We start from the raw sequence: 16106 nt of genomic DNA, 5'->3' as shown, positions 1-16106 counted from the left end.
ATGTTAGGAGACAGAAGCCTTTATGGGATCAGCTCAAGGGGAGAAGTCAGCCTGAGGAGGGTTCAGGTTTCCATAAATTCTATAAGAGGGATGGTCAACCTGCCCCCACCGACACACACACACACACCTACACATGCACCTGTAACACGGCAGACACCACTCTGGCTGAGAAAGGAGCCCTTGGCAGAACCGTGAGAAATCCTGTCTGTTTTTACCAGTGACCCTGCTTAAGGTGTGTCATATCACCACCCAAAGGGATCAAGGCAAAGGTCCTCACTCTAGAGGAGGGGGCTTCACCGGGACGAGGGTTGGACCTGATGGGTCCCTGTCCTGTATCAGAGCACGGGTTGGACTCTCCACTCCCAATTCCAGCGTTCTCTGGGAAGCAGAAGAGGACGGTTCAAGCTGTTGGCTTCCGGCTGACCCATGTGAGGGGTGTGGGTGGAGTTCCAGGCTCCCAGTTGCTCCTGGGCCAGTCCTGGCAACAGTGAGCATTTGGGGAGTGAACCAGTAGACCAAAGAGCGCCGCTCTCTCTCTCACTCTCTCTCTCATGTGTCTGCCTCTCAAATACACAAAGTGTGTAAGAGACAGTGAAAGAAAATTCATGGAAAGCAGACTTAAGGATAATGCACATTTTCATATATTCATGTGGCGCTGACTGGACCTGAAATCCGGCTGGGAAACACTCCACAGTATGACAATACTGCGATTTACGGATGAAGCCAGGTAGGTTTTCCACGTTGGGATTGGAAGCAGTTGAAAAGAGCATGGCTATGTGCAGGTCCCACGCATGCAGAAGAGGTTATGGGAGTCGTCACCCAGAAGCAAGGCTGGGCAGACGTCCTACGAGACAGCAAACACTAGAACCTTTCCCCAACAAGTGTACAATCCTCACTTCTACTTGACCTGCATGTTTACCAACACTTACCACCTAGCTATCATGAGCCTTCATTTCCCCAGATGAGTGGTTGCAAAATAGCACTTCACCAGAGCTTTCATTTGCATCCCTCAATCACTAACGTGGAAGCACCCCAGCCCCCTGCCTGCCCCAGCTGTGAACGGTTGCTCAGTCAGCAATCACCTGGTGCCAGCTTCTCCCTCCCAGTAAACAAAGCCACTTGTGCTCTGGGTGCTGCCTTCATGAACCAGCAGGGGTGGTTTGACCCCGTTTCCCGTTGAGCACACCTGTCTTGTGAGCATAATCACAGCACCTTGGTGGTAAGTCTTGATCACGAGTATTGTGAGACACTCTCTTCTCAGCTTCCTTGGTGGTCCCTGAGAGGAACAGTGACTCCTCCTCCTCTGTGGCAACAGGATCCTGCTGCCCAACCCCTCCTGTATTCCAGAATGGGTCTGTGTCTGGGAAGAGGGTCGTCACAGAGGTAGGGAGGGGTGCATGGGCCCTACTCCGATGTCCTGACAAGGGGACATCAGGACAGCAGCTCAGCCTCCAGGAGCAGTCACAGGAGGGTACCACTGGAGGGTTGCCACCTGCAAGCCCAGGAGAACCGCCCAGCCATCACCTTGGTCTGTGGGTCTCCGGAACAGTGAGAAAACAGACTCTCAGGCGACAGAAGGCCCCAGCCTGCGGGGTGCCACACCAGCATCCCCAGAAGTCACATACAGGGTGCATCCAAAAGTGTGCGCAACAGTAGCATTGGCAGGTGGAATGTATCTTAGGCAAGAGATCTGAAATCCACAGGCACAGTTTTCCAAGGGTTGGTGGAAACACTGTGTATGGATTTCAACTTGGTTTTTCTGCACACCAAAATAAACAGGTCTTGTAGCTGCATTTTCCAGGAACTTCCGGGGTGGCTTTGTGCAACCCTCTCCTTGTGTTACAGAGGAAGTGAGGCTGAGTTGGTGGAGGGCACCCAGACCTCAGACCACAGGTGCAGGGCTCCTGGCCTGCAGAACTGGTCTGTCCACCTTTACTTCCCCAGACCCATTACTTTTCCCAGCACACCCCAGATCAAATTTCCCCACACAAACACACCCCAGCCAGGTGCACCTGGCCAGGTGAGCCAAGGAACGAAGCCTTGGCTCACTCCCCAGCCCTGGCAGGAACTTCTTAAACAGTAGCATGCAAGGGAAGCACCCAGAGTAGGTTAAAATGCAGAGCCCTGGGCCTTGCTCGCAGAGTCCTCCAGTAGGGCTGGGGTAGAGCCCACCCCCTCAAATGTGCATTTCTGATGTGCACAACGGGCTGGCATACCTTATCCCAGGATCCCCCAGCCCTCTCACTCCAGCCAGGGAGCTGCTGGCTCACTCTTCCCCCAGCGCCCCATGCACTTGCCCTGGTGCCCAGCCGGTCCTGCCAGGCATTCCCTGCTGCCAAGCTGGACACTCTAGAATCAGATGCCATGACCTCCACTCGGGCTGCACAGAAGAGGCAGCTTTGTTTCCAGAAGGAAAAATCACGTAGGAATGTGAGCCAGAATTGGAGAGCTTCTGTTAAGACAGGTTTCCAGGGGAAATTCACAAAGACAGACCTCACTGTGCAAGACCCACCACTGTGGTCTCCTCTCCAAGTGCCGAGGAACAGGGGACGGCCCGGAGAAGAGACGCAGTTCATCCAGAGACACACAGTACCACGTGAAAGGCTGAGCAGGAAGCCAGGTCTCCCGGCCTGCGGCCGCCGGCTCCCCGCTGCATCACATTGCCTTTCCTGACCCTGACAGGTGCTCCTTCTCCACGCCTTTTTCCTAGCTTGCTTCTGACCCAGCTGGGCCCTGGCATTTGCAGCTGAGGCTGAAACACAGCCTCAGTGGACTATGAAACTGGAAAGGAAGGAAAGTGGGGAAAGAGGGAGAGGAAGTGAAGGGAGGCAGTGAGAGAACCAGCTGCCGCCTGCTGGGGTTGTTTAGACACTGAGGGCGGAGCTTCCCCTGGAACCTGCACACGCGTCCCACTAACCCTCCCGCTCTGCCAGGGAGGCCCCAGCTGGGTCAGGAAAGCACAAGTCCTCCTGGCCCCAAAGAAGCCAGGCCTGGGCTTCCCTCTGCTGCCCCTGGACCTGGAGTTTGGACAGTCAGCTGTAGTTCGGCTGGAACTGTGGGTTCTGCCGTGCGACACCCAGGCCAGCAGCTGGTGTGGGGCTGGCAAGTGAAGCTCAGCCCTCCCACGCCCGCCTCAAGCGGTAGGTAACAGGATTGTGCCAGGCTCAGGGGAGACTGGCAGCTGGGAGAGCTGCCCCAGACCCTAAGGACCCTGGCTGGGGCAGGTGAATGTGTCTGGTGCTTGCCAGAGCTCTCCGTTTTAGGCCCTGCAGCCCTGAACTGTTACCCCCCTTGGTTTCAGGATCTGCAGCCCTGGATGGAATTGCGCCTATGTCACCTGAAGAAAAACTGGACCCAATCCCAGACAGCTTCATCCTGCAGCCTCCAGTCTTCCACCCGGTGAGCAGCCTCTTTAGCCTGGAGCCCTGTAGGCATCCACCTGGGCCCAGACTCCTGAGTGGTCGGGTGGAGAAGCCCTGAGCCCTGGACCCTGCTTCCTCAGGTACCTGCCCAGCAGGTCTGCAAAACCCTGCAGAACTTAGCAAAGTGACTGGCCCGCTACTTCTCGCTTGGGTGTAAATGACTGCCGCATTCCCAGGTTGAAGCCTGGAGCTGCACTGTACCCTTATTGGGGTGGGGGCTCAGGAAGATTGGGGAGTGGGTGGGTGGGATCACTGAGGCAGACACAGGTAGGCAGGATTCCCTTGTCCTTTTCCTGCTGGATGCCCTGGGACTCACTGAGCCAGGCAGTGCTGCCCAGAAGCCTGAGTTCTCAGCAGCTGCCTTGGTACCCCCTGTTCACTCCTCCCACCACTCAGCTCAAGACAGACCAGGAGTCTGGGAAACACAGGGGACCTGACCCAGGCTGGCTTGGCAGCAGGCCGGCTCTGACAGGTGGATTAGGCACCTGCCAAGTGCCTGAGTGAAGGCTGAGGCTGCTGCCAAGGTTGCTGCAGCTGTGTGCCATGCAGGCTAGGAGCTTCCCAGAGGGCAGAGCCACCTGCTGGGCGTCTCTGCTCTTTCTTGGTGGTTTGTGCTACTGGGTGGGATCTTCTCAGCATAGAGAAGCAAGCACAAGTATGACAAAATCTTTGTTCAAAGTAAAGCAAAAGCATTGCTCCACAAACATGTAGGAAGCCAGGTATCCAACTGGACACTGGCTTTAGGGAAAATGGTTTTGTAAGAGTTCCCTCCCCGTTTTCTCATGGTCATGAACACAGGAGGCATAGAAGGGAACCCAGACGTCTGGGCCGATAAAGGGATATCTTGAGTGAGCATATTCAAGTGACTATCTTGTCCTATTCTTGGAGCACAGCCTGCACTCTCCCCTCCCTAGGCCTGGGCAGAGAAGCAGCTGGGGAACTCCCTTTGCCTTTGTTGCCTTGGCAACTCCAAGGTCTTGCTTTGCACAGCCAGCCCATCTAGTGCGTGCAGACAGTGAACTGTGATATGGGTCTGGGAGGCAGGACTCCTTTCTCCTCCAAGGCCCTGTTCATCTTGGGCTTCAGCAGCCCACTGGGAGCTGCATCACCCCATGCATATCTGCCTTTAGTCTGGCAGGCATTCACACAGAGCCAAGGTTGGGCCAGTTTCAGTCCTGAGTCAATACAAGCAAAAGGCCAGCCCCTGTAAGCCAGACGTCAAGGGCCAAACTAGCCATTGCACAAAGGGTTCTTGGAGCTGAAGGGACGAAGGAATAACTCAAGCACCCACACACTCGATACCCCAGAAATGCCGTAGAGCTTGGGCTCTAAGACAAGCCCATGAAGAGAGCTGGAGCCGGGCCACTGTCACTGTCTCTTCGCAGCATCCACATCAGGATCACCTCTCAGTCCCCAGCTGCAACACTCCTCTTGTCCCCTGCTTCTCAGGCTCTGCCTATGTTGCAGCTTACAGGAAATCTTAAAAGCAGGCCCCAGGGGACAGGGTGCTGTCCACCAGACAGCAAGCCTGGCCAGGAACACAGTGCTGTGCCCCAGCGCTGGGGACAGCCAGCTGGCAGGTACTCATGGGGCGTGGTGCTGAGTTTTGGCTTCCCCAGCTCGATGACAAAGGAAGGTCTCAGGCAAAGAAATAAAAAATGCCTTACAGGGAAGACAGTTTCCCACCCAAGGACATTTCCTTTTTAATTTTTCTTTCTAAAGATTTATTTTTACTTGAAAGGCAGGTTTGCATAGAGGAGAGACAGAGCTTCCATCTGCTGCTTCACTCCCTAACTGGCCAAGCAACAGCCAGAGCTGAGCCGATCCAAAGTCAAGAGCCAGGAGCTTCCTCTGGATCTCCCATGTGGGCGCAGCGTCCCAAGGCTTTGGGCCAACCTCTACTGCTGTCCCAGGCCACAAGCAGGGAGCTGGATAGGAATTGAAGCAGCTGGGACACAAACTGGTGCCCGTATGGAATCCTGGCACTGCAGCTGGAGGATCCGCCTTTAGGCCACTGTGTCGGCCCCCACTCACAGACATTGTCCATGTCAGGAAGGAGGGCTGCCCCTCCTTGTTTTCCTCTGCACACCCTGTCCCTGGCGTGGTGGTCCCCCAACCCGTTCTTGGACCATGTCTGCCTTCACTCAGGTGCTTCCTTATGTCACGACCATTTTTGGTGGGCTGCATGCAGGCAAGATGGTCATGCTGCAGGGAGTGGTCCCTCTAAAGGCTCACAGGTAAGGGCGCCACCCGAGGCCAGGCTGTGGGTGAGGTTCAGCCCTCCAGGGGCTTCCCTTGTGCCTCCAGGTTCTTCAGGGTGTGTGGGGGGGTTGCACAGGGACAGCCTCATGTCCACCCAGGTTCCAGGTGGACTTCCAGTGCGGCTGCAGCCTGTGTCCCCGGCCGGACATCGCCTTCCACTTCAACCCGCGCTTCCACACGAGCAGCCCCCACGTCATCTGCAACACCTTGCACGCTGGGTGCTGGCAAGCAGAGGTGCGGTGGCCCCACCTGGCCCTGCGGAGAGGCGCCAGCTTCCTCATCCTCTTCCTCTTTGAGAATGAGGAGGTGAAGGTGAGCAGCAGGGGTGGTCATTGTGACTCAGACCTCAGCTCCTTAGCATCCCCAGCCAGGTCACCCAGCCATGGTGCTGAGGAGCACCCAGGGGTGGGAGCCGGGCACAGAGGTCACCAGGCTGTCCTAGAGGCTGTGTGATAGCAGGAAAGCAGAGAGGGCTCCACTGTTGCTGTCAGAGCAAGCACTTAGACAGCCCCTGCCGGATGCACAGGCTCTATGCCCCAGAAGTGTAACGGGCCCACGGAGGGCTCAAAGCAGCCCTGAGGGGTAGTCGCTTTCCTTGCCCACTGTGCCCTGGCCAAGGCAGCAGCCGGTGAGCATGCAGAGGCCTCAGTTTCCTCTGCTAAGGAAGATGGAGCTGCTAAGGTCACAGAGCAGAAAGGGGCCTTGGAAGGTACTTTGGTCCCCAGGCCAGCCCTACAGCCTGCATGAAGTTCCTTCACTTCTCTAACCTGGGACACTACCTCTGGAAGACACCCCTGCCTCAGGGAGTGGGTGAGAGGCTCCGGAGCAAGGCTCCCAGGAGAGCGCTCCCCAAGGGCAGGCTGCTTCAGCTCCACAGCCAGCAGTCTCTGTCTGCCCGTGCAGGTGAGCGTGAATGGCAAGCACTTCCTCCACTACCACTACCGGCTCCCGCTGTCTCGCGTGGACACGCTCGGCATATTCGGGGATGTTTTGGTGAAGGCCGTGGGATTCCTGAACATCAACGTGAGTGTCCCTGGAGCTGAGCCCTGGGTGGCAGCCACCTCTGACCTCCCCCTTCCTTCTGCTGCGCCTGACTCCTGGAGAGACCCAGAGCACCCCCCCCCTCGGCCCACAGCCTGAGACAGAGGAGGCCCCAGGTACTCCTGCAGTGACCAAGGGTTCCCTGAGGTGTCAGGTGTGAGTGAGGAAGGAAGAGAAGCTGTTGGCGGATCAGCGACCTGCAGCCGTGGCCAGGACTTTGTGCTGGCTGTGGGGATACTCTGTTCAGTGGGAAGCAACGGCCGAGAGGCCAAAGCCTTGGGCCCAGGCAGTTGCCGCTGTCTACTGTCCCTGCCATCTGATGAGCTTGCTCAGCATGCAGATCGGCTGCCTCACCGATGCATCAAGTGTGAGATGTGACCTTGGAATCAGTACGCTCCCAATGTCCCGTTTGGGAATCATAACAAGCCACATGGGATGCAGGAGGAGGCTGCAAGGCCAGAGCCCTGCCTGTGCCCACCTCCCGCACATGCAGGCAGGGGAGGCGGGGACTCTGGCCCAGGGGCTTGCGTGGTTCTAACGCTGCCACTGCTGCTGTGTTTTGCTTCTAACAGCCATTCGTGGAGGGCAGCAAGGAGTACCCTGTCGGGCACGTAAGTCTCTGAGGCTGGTAGCGAGGGTACACGTGGTGGTTGGGCAAGGCCACTTCCCCTTCCCCCTAACCCATGTGTGCTTGGCCACCCTTCCTCCTATCGCTGCGGTTGCCATGGATACATCCCTGGAGAACCGGGACTGGAGAAGACAGATGGGGTGTCCAGCCCACCCCATCCCAGCAGATGCCTCTGGGTTGCCGCTGCCAGTTCTCAAAGCAACCCTCCAGGGAGCAGGGGTTGGCCTCCCAGGAGGTGGGGTAGACCAGGCCTATGGTTTAGAGTCCTTAGAAACTCCACGGATGTGTAGATCTTGAGGTTTATTTTGATACAGAAGCTCCCGAAATGCATTCTTTGTTTCTCACATAACGTGCATTTCCCACAAACACGTCAAGGGGCTCTCCTCCCGGGCCCAGGTCTCACCGAGCAGATGGCGTATACACAGTTAGGGTCTACCTGGGTGTCCCAGAGAGGGATTCAAGAGGACCCCAGGGGGCTGCAGGGACTCCCGTGCTGTTGGGAGGGACAAGCCCAATACCCCAAAGTGTAACACTCATAGCAAGCAGCCCCTTCCCTGAGCAAACACCAAGCGGCCTCCTGGTTGTTTCCCGACAGCCTTTCCTGTTGACAAGTCGCAGGCTGGTGAGTGCACCCCTTTAGTCCCCAGGAGGTCTGGAGCCTTGTCCACATGCCCGGGTGGGAGCTGGGATGGGAGGGGGTGCTCACACTCGCTGTGTCTGGAAACAGCCTGGGCTCCAGGGCTCCCCTTCCAGGGAGGGCAGGGCAGCTTCTGGCTGGGTCTCCAGGTCTGCCTGGCCTTCTCTCCACATTTGTGCCCAGAGCAGTGCCAGTCACCGGGGGGGAACTCACAGACTGGGAAGTGGCCACTGCTAGGGTCCAGGGTGCAGCCAAGGGTGTAGTGGTGGAGAGCAAGAAGCCAGCCTGCCCACTCCTGGGGGAGGGTTCCCCTTTCAAGCCCCCCCAAGTGTCACTGTCATCTTCCATGTTCCTGCAGGAGCTGCCCTGCTCACGTGGTCTTCCCCGGGGCCTCTGGCCTGGCCAGGTCATCATAGTGCGGGGGCTGGTCTTGCAGGAGCCAAGGGAGTGAGTACTCAGGGTAGTGGTGCCCGGGGTGAGTGGTGCTTGATCAGGGTCACCCCTTGCCCCTCTTCCCACCCCGCCTCCACCCAGCATCACCCCTGAACACCTGTTGGGCAGGTGGGGGAGCAGAGCAAAGGACATTTCCCCGGTCACAGGGCTGGAAAGTCAGGCCAGGAGGGTCACCAGCAGCCTCTCTTGCAGAGGGCTCCTCCCCACTGGTTAGACCAACTGGCCTCCCCAGAAGCAATCTCCAGGCTCAGGCTGAGACCCACAGAGAGGAGACGTGCAGGGAACCATTGCCAAGTAGACGCTGTACCTGGCGTGTCCCACAGGAGGCGCTCAAGACTCACCTGCAGAGCAGATCCGTTAGGCGCCAGAGGAACTGGCTGGCTCACCTGCCCCAGAGAAGGAGCTAAATTGTTATACTTGGCCTAAGGCATTGCTGTTCCTCTCTGCGCTGTCACGGAGAGCCCCCCGCAAATGTATGCGGTGCTAGAGTGACCTGTGCCTGGGCCACACCCTCTTCTCCCTGTATGCAAGGTTTATGGAGTCACTGATCTCCCTAAACAAGGCGCCAGCAGGGGGAAGCACTTCGCTGGGTGGCGTTGGACTCCCCGAAACCAGACCTGACAGCTGTGTGCTCTTATGCGAGCTGCCATACTTCTCTGGGTCCGGTTTTCCCAACCCAGCAGACAACGTAACACAATGTGCTCATCTCGAGAATGCCACTCCTTCCTCGCAAACCTGGAAGCCCAAGACCGCGCTGGTGTGCTCCCCCAAAGCCCAAGCAGGAGACTCAGCTGCGCTTTCTAGGGGCAAGGATGGTGCTGGGGGCTTGGGGTTGCTGTATGCTCTCCCCAGGGGTGTTGGGCCCACGTGCCTCCTGAAGGCGAAAGTTCCTGTAGCCTTGCCCTTCGGCAGATCCATCTCCAATCCCACAACCCCACCCACCTCCTATCTCCACTTGTGCCCAGCCGTCTCCTGCTGTGGAGTCAGCCAGAGCGATCTCTGAGGGTGGCTTTTCCAAGAAGGGGCTCCCAAAACGAGAGATGGAACTGAGCCACCCCTTCTGAGAGGCAGCATCAGGCAACAGAACCACTCACCTACCCTGCAGCTCTGCAGTCAGGAGTCCTGGCTCACACATCCTAGTCTGAGGCCCCACCTCTGTTGTCACTTGACCGCTGGGCTGATAGACCTCACAACACAGGACTTGGAAGGATTACAGAAAAGCTAAACACAGACCGTGTGCCTGCCACTTGCTGAGTTTCACTTGTATTATCCTCCTTGCACCCATTTTCATGGACTCTGGAGCTGGGGCTGCATTATGCTGTGATGGCTTAGAACAACAGGTGTCCTTGGGCTGCCTGCTGGATGCCCGGTTCCCACAGCCTCCCCCGAGGCACATGTTCATGTTGGGTCTGTTCTTATCCCCACATTTCACAGAGGAAACCGACACAGAGAGAGCAGGTGTCTCAGAGAGCAGCGTCACAGGATTCGGAAGTGGCAATGCTGAGGTTAAAGCCTACCCACCTGGCTCCAACCGCTAAGCTTCCGGCAGAACTTTTAGGACAGTGGAAACCTAACACGTGGCTTACACCAGACAGGTGTTTACTACTGCCATCCGAATTTTGCCCACTTCTAGGAGGAAAACTCAAGGCTCAAGCTGGGCCATGTGTTCCCCTGTCCCGTCCCTGCCCCTGTGGTCCTCAAGGATTCATCTCAGGATTCCTGCCAGCCCTCTGAGCTGTCCCATGTCCAAGCTGGGGAGCTGATCTCTTTGTCCCATCTGCTCACTCACCACAGCTTCACCCTGAGCCTGAGGGATGAGGCTGCTCGCACACATGTGACACTCAGAGCATCCTTTGCAGACAGAAGCTTGGCCTGGATCTCGCCCTGGGGACGAAAGACGCTCATCGCAGCCCCCTTCCTCTTCTACCCCCAGCGGTTCTTTGAGGTGGGTCAGAGCCAGGAGCGGCATGGATCCCAGAGGCTAACATGACAAGGGAGCTGGGGTCAGGAGCAAGGGAAAGTGGGTCCAATCCCATGGGGCTGGTGACCCTCAACGCTACACCGATGCCAGGAGTGCCACATCCAAGAACTCAGACATGATGAGTGCAGATGGAGGCCAGAGAGTCAGCTCTGTTAGGTGGTTCCCACCATTTAATGTAATCGCTTCTCAGCAGGAAGCATGAAGTTAAGGGAGACACAGCTAAGGTCAGGGACTGGCAGAAGACCACCGTGGACTGCCCGTGAACTGGACTCCTCCTAGTCCAGTCTTGCTGTCCACTGCAGGGAGGAGGGTAACAATCGGGAGGGATGGGCTGTCTGGAAGCCCACCAGTTGCTCCCACCCTGTTCTCCCAGGTGCTGCTGCTATGCCAGGATGGAGGGCTGAAGCTAGCCCTCAATGGGCAGGGGCTGGGAGCCACCAGCCTGGGCCAACAGAACCTGGAGCAGCTGCGAGAACTCCGAATCAGTGGAAGTGTCCAGCTCTACTGTGTCCATTGTTGAGGAGGTTTCCTGCAGAGAGGTCCTAGCCAGGGAAGAGTGAGGAAAGCCCATGCTCAGGGGCCCCAGTGTGGCCCACTCTGCTTCACAGGAGCCCCAACATGAGCCGCTCTGCTAATCAAGGATGAATGAGGAAAGCCCATGCCCAGGGGATTTCTGTCCATGTCCACTCTGCTGCCTTCATTAAACTGTCTAGCTGTCATCATCATGTCATGCCTGGCTTCACTTCCGGATCATGGGCCTGGGTCTGCAAAACTTGGGGCCGCTGGCCAGAGAGAGGGTGTGGGGAAGGGGTTGGTGACACTCCTTCAGCTCTTACTCTCCTTCAGGGACCTGGGACTGGGCTCCATCTTCCTTCAGGGCCAAGACAGCGGACAGGGAGGTAGGTTCTGTAACCTGACAAAGATGCCACGAAGACAGTGCCTTAACGAATTCAGATGCTTATTCTCATGTTCAGCCCAGGCCACTGAGGTAGCCCTGTGCCCAGGTACATTTAGGACTTATCCTAGATGCTGTGCCAGTCTCTGAGGGGCATAGCCACTAGAAGCATGGTCAAAACTGCTTGCCACCCCTATCTGGTTGAAAATTGGGTTATCCAATTGTCTGTCCTTGACGCTCAAATTCATATGTTTACATCCCAACACCCAGAGTGATGGTGTCTGGAAATGTGTCTTTGGGAAGCAATGGAGGCCACGCAGCCCCCATGAACAGGACTTAAACCTTTACAAGAGACTTCTAGGAGCTTCCTCACCACTGCCACCATGAGGGAAGCAAGAAGAGGACCTTCACCAAACATGGAGACAGCTAGCACCTTCATCTTGGAGATGCCAGCCTCTAGAAGTGTAAAAGAAATTTCTGTTGCTTCTAAGTTAACCTGAGTAAGGAACTTCATCATAGCAGCCTTAATGGTTCAACACAATTACTGTAGAACACACCACATGTCATATGATGTGTTCAATAGTCTGTATGGTACTTGTGGATTTTATATTTATGCTTCCTCACAAGAATTAGTCAACAGAAATATATTTCACCCATAAAGAGACACACAAAGTAAAAAGATGGAAATGATACTCCATGGTAGTAGAAATAAAAAAAAAAAAAAACAAGCAGAGGTAGTCATGGACTCCTATCGGACAAAATAGACTTTAAACATGATTGGAAGATTCCAAGATGGCTGAATAGGGGAAGGATGTGCTGGTTTTGATTGCAGGAACATATCAGAAAAACAGGGCAGGACTGGCATTCCTGGGAGATGGCTGGAGAGAAGCCTGGAATGAAAAGCCTACAGAAAGAAGAGCAACTCTGTGGAGCACAGAGGGTTGTCCAGACCCACGCAGCTCATGGGACACCACCCGGGACTCCTCTGGACAGTAGCCAGTGGGGAGGCCATCTTCCCAGAGCAAGCTAAGTGCATCCGCAGAAGCCTCACTGCCCCACTGGTGATCCTGTCTGGGAAGAGACTCGCAGTCCCCATTAAGTCCAGATGACAAGTGGGTGGAGAACAGGTGCCCACTTAACTGAACAGAGGGCACATGCTTTCCTTCCTCTCCCCTTCCCCCACACCCTTGCTCAAGGGGCAAGGCGGCCTCCCTTTGCACTGTGAGGCTGACAGTGCAAAAGGCAGGACACCAGTAGCCTGGGCCTACAGGATCCATGCACCTTGTAGTCAGGGGACTCCAGTGACTATGCAATTGGCTGAGAAATTGATAAGGGTGTGGGGTGGGGCTGGGTCTTTAGGCAGTTGCTGAAACCAACTCCAGAAACTCAGAATTTCCCAAGAGCTGGGAACAGACATCATGCAGGGCTCAGGCTCACACTATGGAGTGCATAGCAACTTCATGTAGTTGATGCACCTAAGTACATGGAGGACCCAGGCACAGAGAGATGAAGAGGTCCTGACCATGCCAACCTGGGCCACCTTCATCCTCTGCTACTGACTACACCAGAAAGCTCCCAGGCACAATTTAGGTGTTCCCCTCAACTTTCACTGCATTTTTCAAGGGGTAAAATTCAAATAGCCAACACATCTATGAAAAAAAAATGCTCAAGATCACTAGCCATCAGAGAAATGCAAAGGAAACCACAGTGAGATTTCACCTCATCCCATTGCAAGGGCTATCATCCAAAAATTTAAAAAAAAAATGCTGTCAAGGATATGAGATAAAGGTTATCTAATATGCTGCTGGTGGGAATATAAACTAGTGCCACCATTATGGAAGACAATATGGAAATAACTCAGAAACTTGAAAGTAAAATCCATCTTATCATCCAGCCATTTCACTCCTGGAAATCCATTTAAATGAAATTAGCACTGGAAAGATTTTTTTGGTACCTTCCCATTGATTGCAACTCAATTCACAATAGCTAACATTTACCCAGATGCCCATCAACAGAGACTAGATAAAGACATGGTACATATACTTAATGAAACACTGTTCTGCCAAGACAAAAATTAAACCCTATCATATCAGGGAACCATTGGCCCGACTAATGAAAATATGAAAGAAAATATTCAAATGAATAGAAGCAGAAGTGAAAAAGATATCCTATAACCAATGGCACAAAGACATGAAGAATTACCAGAAATCATTATATGCCAACACATTGCAAACTTAGTAGAAATTGATAGATTTCTGCACACATAATTTACCAAGATTGAGGCATGAATAGAGAAAACTTGAACAGACCAGTAACCAAGGAGAGCACAATCTCTTCAACAAATGGCATTGAGAAATCGCATTTGCTCGGGTAGAAGCATAAAACAAGACCCAGAGTGCACAGCCGTCAAGAGGTCTGCTTAAGACCTGAAACCATCCAACCACTAGGAGACAACCATCCAACCACTAGGTAACAACCATCCAACCACTAGGAGACAACCATCCAACCACTAGGTAACAACCATCCAACCACTAGGAGACAACCATCCAACCACTAGGAGACAACCATCGAACCACTAGGAGACAACCATCCAACCACTAGGTAACAACCATCCAACCACTAGGAGAAAACCATCCAACCACTAGGTGACAACAACAGGAAAGCACCAGAAGACACTGGCCTAGATGAAGACTTGTGGATAACATCTTAGAAGCACAGGCAATTTTAAAAAATGGACAAACGGGGTTCTAGCTAGCTCAGAAGCTTCTGTCCTGCAAAGGAAATGATTGATTCCCCTTTGTGTCTTTGCTATAACTTGAACGTGAACCGTAAAATCCTGAGTGTGAATCATCACCCTTCATTCTCCATCCAAAATTTCTCACTTGTTCTTGGCCCTTTTTTATTCCACAAAAATTATGATATATTTTTCAGTCTCCATAAATATATCATTTTTAGGACTTAATGTATAGATTTTTAGGAGGGAAGGAAATTTCCATATCTGTCACATCTTCTAAATCATAAACACAGTATGTCTTTGCATTTATTTAATCATCCTTTAGGTTCCTCAATAGGTGCCGTTTAACTGTATTTCTTAGGGAATTGCCCTGTGTTGGACACAGTCTGTCATTGTAAAGCACCTGGGAAAAGTAACTTCCAAAGGAGAAGATTTCCTTTCATCACAGGCGTGGAGGGGCACAGCCCAAGACCAGCAACCACATGGATCAGATCTGGCATCTGATCAGGGAAGTAGATGGAGAACATTGCAAGTCAGAGGAGAGAGAGAAGACAGGGAGAGAGAGAGAGAGAAGGATGTGATAGGCTTTATCGAGCCATCACTATACATTCCCTTAAATGAGAAATCATGAAACAAAGTCAACAACAGGAATGAAATTAAAACAAAAAGTTTACAGCACCATGCAGTTAAACAACATGCTGCCGAATAACTAATGCATCAATGAAGAAATGGAAAAGAAAGTACAAAAGCTTCTTGGGTAAAATGATGGTACTTTGTGATCTACGACACAGTGAAGTATTTGGTAAGAGAAAAGAAACCATTTGGAGGAAATGAAAATAAAAACAAAAATAGCAAAACCCATGGGTTTCAGGGAAACAGAATGGAAAGGGTTATTGATCTTACAGTTTGCACAAAGAGAGAAGATATGGTATTTGTTCTTTTGGGATTGGCTTATTTCATTGAGCATAATGGTTTCCAGTTGGGACCACCTAGTTGCAAAAGGCATAATTTCATTCTTTTTAATGGTTAAGCAGTATTCCATGGAGAAAATATACTACAATTTCTTTAACCACCCCTATCTAGACAGGCATCTGGATTGTTTCCATGTCTTTGCTATTATAGATTGTACGCTGTAAATATAGGATTGCAGATCCCCTTCTCATATGCAATTTACATTTCCTTTGGATACATTCCTGAAAGCAGTGTAGCTGGATCGTATGGCAGACTTCTTTGCAGTTCTCTAAACACTCTCCATTCTGATTGCCATAGTGATTGTACTAACCGACATTCCCACCAGAAATGAAGGAGAGTACCTCTCTCCCCACATCCATGAGAACAGATGCTGTTAGTAGAGTTCTGAACGTAAGCCAACTTCACTGGAATTCTATATCCCCCATGTTCTTGATGTCTTCTTCAGTTAACTCTGAGGTTGGCAAAGGCTTTTGCTCCTTTTCCAAGGGGTCTTCTGTCTCTTTTATTCTTGATCATTGTAATTCCGGTTAGTAGGTTCTCTCCTTGGGGCAGGTTTCTAAGGTGTGTTACCCACAGATTTACAAGTCTATTTTACGATTGGGTTTGGTATCCTGTTCTTTGTTTACAGTCACTTGTGCCACTCCCTCTATCTAGTTTCAGGTCCCTCTATCTAGTTTGGTCTCTTGTGCTAGGCTTCTGTCATAGACTCCTTCTGTCATAGACTCTGTCATAGCCCCAGTCACGGGCTCACCAATATCCACCTCCTGTGATCCCATGCTGTGGCCACAGTGGTGTCTATGCAACCTTTCTCCCCTCTCCAGTTCAAGCAATTCCCAGTATTAGGGAGACACCTTAATAACTGGGTTGTCAGCAGTGCTGATCTTGCTGCCACCTGCTGGCAATTAAGTCTGAGGGCTACCTAGAGCTACTTTGGGTGGAACCTGTAGAATGCCACGTCAGAACTGTTTTCCTGGGGGACCAGTGCAATGCACTAAGCTGGAAGTGATTTTGCTCCCAGTTTAGTGCTTGGGCAGCTCGCTGTTGTCCCGCCAGTCCCACAGTGTCTGGTCCCATGAAAATG

General features: G+C 53.1%; 1 protein-coding gene across 3 annotated transcripts; it reads left to right on the top strand.

Moving 5' to 3' along the window:
* Positions 1 to 2942: 2942 nt before the first annotated feature.
* LGALS12 (galectin 12) lies at positions 2943 to 11143 on the top strand. 3 transcript variants are annotated; one of them, XM_040981901.1, is made up of 10 exons: positions 2943 to 3140; positions 3302 to 3399; positions 5571 to 5659; positions 5870 to 5996; positions 6588 to 6707; positions 7298 to 7336; positions 7949 to 7975; positions 8349 to 8437; positions 10238 to 10388; positions 10798 to 11143. In XM_040981901.1, exons 2-10 carry the CDS (start codon positions 3331 to 3333, stop codon positions 10942 to 10944), a joined length of 858 nt encoding a protein of 285 aa, XP_040837835.1. In that variant the 5' UTR covers positions 2943 to 3140; positions 3302 to 3330; the 3' UTR covers positions 10945 to 11143. The 3 variants fall into 3 exon arrangements, with proteins under 3 accessions (XP_040837835.1, XP_040837833.1, XP_040837834.1); XM_040981899.1 differs by having other exon boundaries at positions 5783 to 5996; XM_040981900.1 differs by having other exon boundaries at positions 3264 to 3399; positions 5783 to 5996.
* Positions 11144 to 16106: the final 4963 nt, after the last annotated feature.

The sequence above is a fragment of the Ochotona curzoniae genome, unplaced genomic scaffold (genome assembly GCF_017591425.1).
Source record: "Ochotona curzoniae isolate NIBS_2020 unplaced genomic scaffold, NIBS_Ocur_1.0 contig_3527, whole genome shotgun sequence".
Taxonomy (NCBI): domain Eukaryota; kingdom Metazoa; phylum Chordata; class Mammalia; order Lagomorpha; family Ochotonidae; genus Ochotona; species Ochotona curzoniae.
Note: the sequence above shows the minus strand (reverse complement) of the source record. Positions and strands in the feature narration are given on the sequence as shown.